This window comes from Ictalurus punctatus, chromosome 6 (genome assembly GCF_001660625.3).
Source record: "Ictalurus punctatus breed USDA103 chromosome 6, Coco_2.0, whole genome shotgun sequence".
Lineage (NCBI taxonomy): Eukaryota > Metazoa > Chordata > Actinopteri > Siluriformes > Ictaluridae > Ictalurus > Ictalurus punctatus.
In genome coordinates, this window is record NC_030421.2 from 16,479,165 (window position 1) to 16,485,509 (window position 6,345).

Sequence of the window (6,345 nt, forward strand, 5' to 3'; positions counted from 1 at the left end):
GCCCTGATGGTGGAAATGGACATTTTTAATACTTCTGCTATTTTCTTATAGCCACTTCCCATTTTGTGAAACTCAACAATCTTTTTGCCACACATCACATATATTCCTTGGTCTTACCTATTGTTATGAATGACTAAAGAAATTTGGCCTTTGTGCTGCCTCATATTTATACCCCAGTGAAACAGGAAGTCATGGTTGAATTTCCTGTTCCTAGTCACCCAGTTGTACTAAAAAAAATGTTAAATATCAATGGAAATATACTTAAATATATTTTTCTCATATGAATTCATAGGGGTGCCAATAATATGTTTATTTTTTTTTTTAACAAACCTGTTTTGTTTGCAATTGTTTGATATCTATGAGAGCAGAGTATTTTTGTGATTTTTTTGGAGCAAAACATCAAAAGGTTAAACAATAAAGAAAAATTTTAACAGCCTTCTTTGCTCATATTTACTAAGGGTGCCAATATTAGTGGAGGGCACTGTATAATAGACTGTGCAATAAATATGAACACAAAGGCTCAAGACAAGAAAGACCTAATCATTTATAGCAACTCTGCACGCAAGGAATTGATTTGCTAGTGCTCATTTTCAGGAGCAGGCAGAGATGTAATTTGATGTCTTAATTTGCATATACACTGTATGTCTTCTGTAGAGATCGACTCCAGTAACAGGTTTATGCAGAGTGCTTTACAGTTACATCACTAGTATTTCACACACAGTCTGAATCATGCTCCACATATTAATCACAATTTCTAAAGCTATATAACAAACTAGGTCTAGAGCTATATATAACAAATTATGACATCAGTGGTGTTTAGTTGGACTATAAATTATTATTATTATTATTTTTACAGTTGGGCTATAAATGTTTTGATCCTTTCAGTAATTATCTTTATAATTACTTACTTATTAATATTTAAACTTTAATTGTTTATTGTTTATACTTAATTACTATAATTATAGAATTATCTTCATAAACGAAGACTAGTACACACTGCACATTGAAATCAAAGTGTTTCCCAACACCCATGTTACAGAGCTCTCAATAGAGGAATTTTTAATACTTTCATATTATGATGTGTAGTGACCTCTCTCACTCCTTTCCAGTTAGAGACTAACTGAAACCTGGACGTGTCCGTTATATAACCCCTAATATCAATCTAGAACCCCTGCATTAAGAGTATACAGCGAGATTTCTTCAAGATTTGTCCAAGCTGAATGAAGACAATCTGCTGTTAGGAACTGGGTTCTGCCACATCAGCAGGAATGTGCTCTACTCAAGCAGGTGTCACAGGAACTCTTTCACAGATGAACCACTTCACATGGTTGTCAGCTTTTAGCTACATGGACTGAATGTTATATAAGTGACAAAATTCTAACAGCCAGCACTTTTACTTTCTTTGGCTGGTACTAAAATCAAAGTCACCTATTCAGAGCCAGTGACTCTGCAAGGGGTTGATTCACCTGAATTAACATAAATGCCAAGCATTTTGACTCCTAACTATAAGTCACAAGGTCATGAACATCTCCAAGGCAAAGATATAACAGACTTTCCCAATGAACTGTATATCAAATTGAATCTCCAGAACCAGAATCATTTATTCACTAAATACAAGGTGTAATTTTTCTTTCATTCCAATTATATACTAAATATAAATACTTATATTTTGTACAGTTGAATGCACTCTGTGTAGAGCCTTTATATGTCAATGTGTAGTAGAACATATTCTGAAATCAAAACAAACTAACGTTAAGACCCCAGATGTTCATACATAATGTTCTAATACTTACTTGTCTCTTCAGTGACAGGACTTTGCATGCTGTGTGCTATATAAAAGGTGCCATTATCAGAAATTTAATACACTAAGACTTGGGAATGCTGCTTAGTATTAAATCAGCAGTACGTAACTGTCACAGTTATTGAGTAAATCTGCAATGTCCACTCAAACCTACACCTATTATATACACTATATGGTGAAAGGTTTGTGGACACCTGACCATCACACACACGTGGGCATTCCCCAAAATGTTGCCACAAAGTTGGAAGCACACAATTGTATAAGATGTCTTTGAAGGCTGTACCACTGCAATTTCTCTTCACTGGAACAAAACCTGTTTCAGCATGACAATGCCCCTGTGCACAAAGTGAGCTCCATGAAGACATGATGTGGCAAAGTTAGTTTGGATGAACCCAAGTGGTCTGCACAGAGCCCTGACGTCAACCCCACCGAACACCTTTGGGATGAACTGGAACAATGACTGCACCCTAGACCTCCTCGCCCAACATTAGTTTAGTTTATACACTTTACCTGGCTGCTACCCCAATAACTGCTATGGCCATATTTGGTATAAGATAATCTGCTGAATACTCGGTCATAGCATGCTATGTTTATATTTATATCATTTTTAAAATATATTGTTACTCTTTGGCACTACCTGTTATATCGGATACTTCCACACTAAAACTGTGTACTAGTCAGTGCTACACTGTCACTTACTCTGCCTATTGTCCTGTTTCAGTAGTACTGTATTGTTCTGTGTTGTTAGCACACGTTTGCACGTGCACTTTATGTAAAAATGTGTAGATTTAGTTCTGTGTCGTCTCATGTGGTTAGTGTGCTATTTTATGTGGCATCATGGTCCTGGAGGAACATTGATTCATTTCACTGGGTCCTGTACCAGCCGTATATGGTTGAAATGACAATAAAGTGAACTTGAACTAGTGCCTGACCTCACTAATGCTCTTGTGGCTGAATGGGCAAATCCCCACAGCCACACTCCAAAGTCTAGTGGAAAGCCTTCCTAGAAGAGTGGAGGTTATTATAATAAACATATGAGTGTGATGGTCAGGTGGCCACAAACATCTGGCCATATAGTGTAGATTTGGTGACCTGAAAATGCTATGTATGTGTATGTGTGTCTTTTTTTTTTTCCCCACCTTTCGTCGTCATTAATAAATTACTCTGCATCACTGTCCAACCTTTTACTGAAGTTATGATGAGAAATGGCAGTGGACACAATGTTAAATCTGAACTAAACCCAGGCAGGAACTTGTGTGAGAGAACATCAGTGCCACAAAGTCCACAGAGTTTGCTGGAGCCAGTTGCCTTATCTAGTCATAACTAATTTAATTAATTAAGTCATAATTAATTAAGATCAAATTTAAAGACCATTCCAATGTCGCTACTCGCTGTAGCTGGAACCAGAGTTCAATGTCAAGCAAATGTGTGTCGTCACGCACTGCCTTATTGCTTGCTGGTGTGAAGGTAGGAACGTGATTTGGATGCTGCTGTGTGACCCGCACTGCAGTCCAGAAGTCTATAAACATCTGCCAGAGTGAATAGTCCAGGTTGGGTATACAGGGGACTAGAAAAAGTTGAATTGTGACTGTACTAAAAGTAGTCCTCCTTAGGTTCTATAACAGGTCTCCTTAACAATGTATGCTTACGTGAAATGTTTTGTGTTAAAATTCAAGCCTTTAGACAGTACTCTGTGTAACTGTGCAACCCCTGAAACAATTAAACTCAACAGCCTGCACTTCTGCCATTAGTGATGAGAACAGACAACAGCAGGATTTACACAATAATGATTTGGACCAATAAAAACATGTCACGATTACATTAACATTGTATTTTAAGGACCTAGGATCTTAATTAATTCATGCATTCTCCAATTGTTAGCTTGTTCGAATCCATGTCAAATTGTGTATTTGTGCAAAAAATAAATGAAGAAAACAATCTATGAACTCAGCGATCATGGGCATTTTAAAATGTAGCACTTGTAGCTACATTAGTAATGTTTATGTTCCAACTTGTTGGAAATATTTCACAAATTCAATTATATCTAATTACCTATGTCATTAAATACAATATGTCATTTGTCAAGCTTGAACTATGGTGGGGTGCGGGTTGCTGACAAATTTGAGCAGGATGTATAACTGAGGAGGACCAAAGAGGAATCGTGCCCTTTTGATTACAAAATCTCCACGTGACTTTTTCAAAATACAACACATACATTGGATTCTCATTCGTTTTTATGGTAAGGTTAAAGTGCTGTCATTTTCAAAGGATCATCTGATGACCTGTCATGTGAAAAGAGATTCCAGTCAAATTTAGATCAGTATATGATTGAAAACCTGTTTAAAAGCAATAGGCAGACCACACAGAATCTCAAGCATTAAAAAAAAAAACCTGACTAAGCACTGATAAACCTACTTCAGCAGTACTGCACAACTGACTTTGCCTTTTCATTTACCTTGAACTCTTAGGTCATATAACTAAATACAAAGAGCAACATGAGGCAGCTCAATGATAATATATGGAGTCTTAGGTTAACAATACAGACAGTATATAACCTGTGTATTATGAGACATTGTGTTATACCAGTCTGCATGATTTGTATCTGTCTGCAGAAATCCCTATGCTTACAAGCCCATTTTGCCCAAAGACTTAAAAGTGTACAATGTGAATCTGGCCACAGATTTTTTCTGTTTGACCATGCTAAAATGTGGTGCAAGATCACTCTGCGTAGTTTGCATTTGAATTTTGTGAAAATAGTTCTTTTGTAAATGCTGCTGCAACTGATTTAGCACGTTTGCCAAACACCTACAAGATTAGGGGTTCGATTCCAGCCTCCGCCATCTGTTCGTGGAGTTTGCATGTTCTCCCATTGCTTTGGGATTTCCTCTGGGTACACCGGTTTCCTTCCCCAGTCCAAAAACCTGCGTTGTAGGCTGATTGGCAGTTCCAAATTGACCGCAGTGTGTGAATGTGAGTGTCCCCTGCCTTGTGCCCCGAGATCCCTGAAATAGGCTCCAGGTCAAGAAAATGGATGGATAGATGGATGCTGCTGCAACTTTACTGAAAGACTTCCTCCAAAAGGCTCACTCGATTCCTAGTTCATCCATTCACTCATACATAAACGCATTCTCACTGGTTCAGCTTCAGGTGGTTGACTCTTTTTATTCAAATCCCTTGTAGTACTTATTTAATGTATAGGGTGTCCCAAAAGTCTCCATACACACATTAAATTAACACATTGTAGCAAAATATCTTCCAAAAAATTGCATATTTAGTTTATATTATCATTTTTTCCCCCTTTAAGAATGCCTTCAACAAAAGAAAAACACACTGAAATCATTCCCACGTCTGGATCAGGAGACTGTCACAAGGCTGTGATGGACTTTAACAGGAACTATAGTAGGCACATCACACACACGAGACTGTTTAACAAATTTAAAAAAGACTGGAAGTGTTGCAGACCAACCGAGAAGTGGACGTCCACAAACATCCACTGACGAAGGCACAACTGAAGCGATGCTAGCAAACATATTCCCCTACGTATGGAGAACTTTTGGACACCCTGTAGATTTTAAGACCCTGGAAGAATGACTATCTGACAACTCTGTGATTTTAAATTATTGCACCATAATGATTGGCACCCTGTCCAGGGTGTACCCCGCCTTGTGCCCGATGCTCCCTGGGATAGGCTCCAGGTTCCCCGTGACCCTGAAAGGAGTAAGCGGTATAGAAGATGGATGGATGGATGCATAATGTGTTGGGCCACATATTGTCTTGGTCTAGTTCTGACTCAAAACTCTCTCTGAAATTCCCTTTCAGAGAGAGTTTTGAGTCAGAACTAGACCAAGACAATCGTCTGACAAAAGCCAGAACCTCACAGGGACTAGTGGAGAAGAATTTTTAATACATCCTTTTCCCACAGGGCAGCAAACGAAGTAAAAAAGTAACAATTAGGGCATTTCTTAGCGAGTTTTGTACCCTATGAGACCAGGATGCTGAAAATTCCTTGTGCTATTTATTTACACAAGGAAGTCAGATCAGCAACGTAAACAGATAGTGACTAACCTTTCTTGTCCATCAGCCACACAAACAGGAGCCACGGGAGGAAGCCCACGGGTCCCCAAATGACTAAAACGGCAATGTCCGTAGATGAGAAGCCGAAAGCATGCTTGGCAGAGTTTTGGATGGGGCCCCATGTGTTCCACACCATCCCTTGTAAAAAGGCGAGCATTGAGAACAAGCTTAACACCAGCCATCTTCGTCCGTACACCCTGCTGCTGCTGTGTACTGCCTGGACTCTGGCTTCGGCTTGTCTCGCTTCGGCTTGTCTCGGCCACAGCAGCGGCTCCCTCTCCCTCTCGGTGCTCTCCACGGCACCCATTGATTCGACTCGGAATCACTTGTCTTCGTTTAGTGTAATGAAGTGTCCGAGGTGAAATAAAAAATAATAATAATAATAAACTACACAAACATCTCCTTCCCAGGAGATTCCGCAAACGTAAACAACAACAGCTCGAGCTTCCAGAATTCAAACTTTACTGCGC

At 39.0% G+C, this 6,345-nt stretch overlaps 1 protein-coding gene across 1 annotated transcript in view; it reads right to left on the reverse strand.

Annotated features, from left to right (window-relative positions):
- The window catches only part of slc49a4 (solute carrier family 49 member 4), a 43,894-nt gene extending 37,712 nt beyond the window's left edge, over nt 1–6,182 (reverse strand). Inside the window, exon 1 of the mRNA XM_017469513.3 lies at nt 5,867–6,182. Coding sequence (XP_017325002.1) covers nt 5,867–6,182 — 316 coding nt within the window. The remainder of the gene's footprint in view (nt 1–5,866) is intronic.
- Between the last annotated feature and the right edge of the window lie 163 nt (nt 6,183–6,345).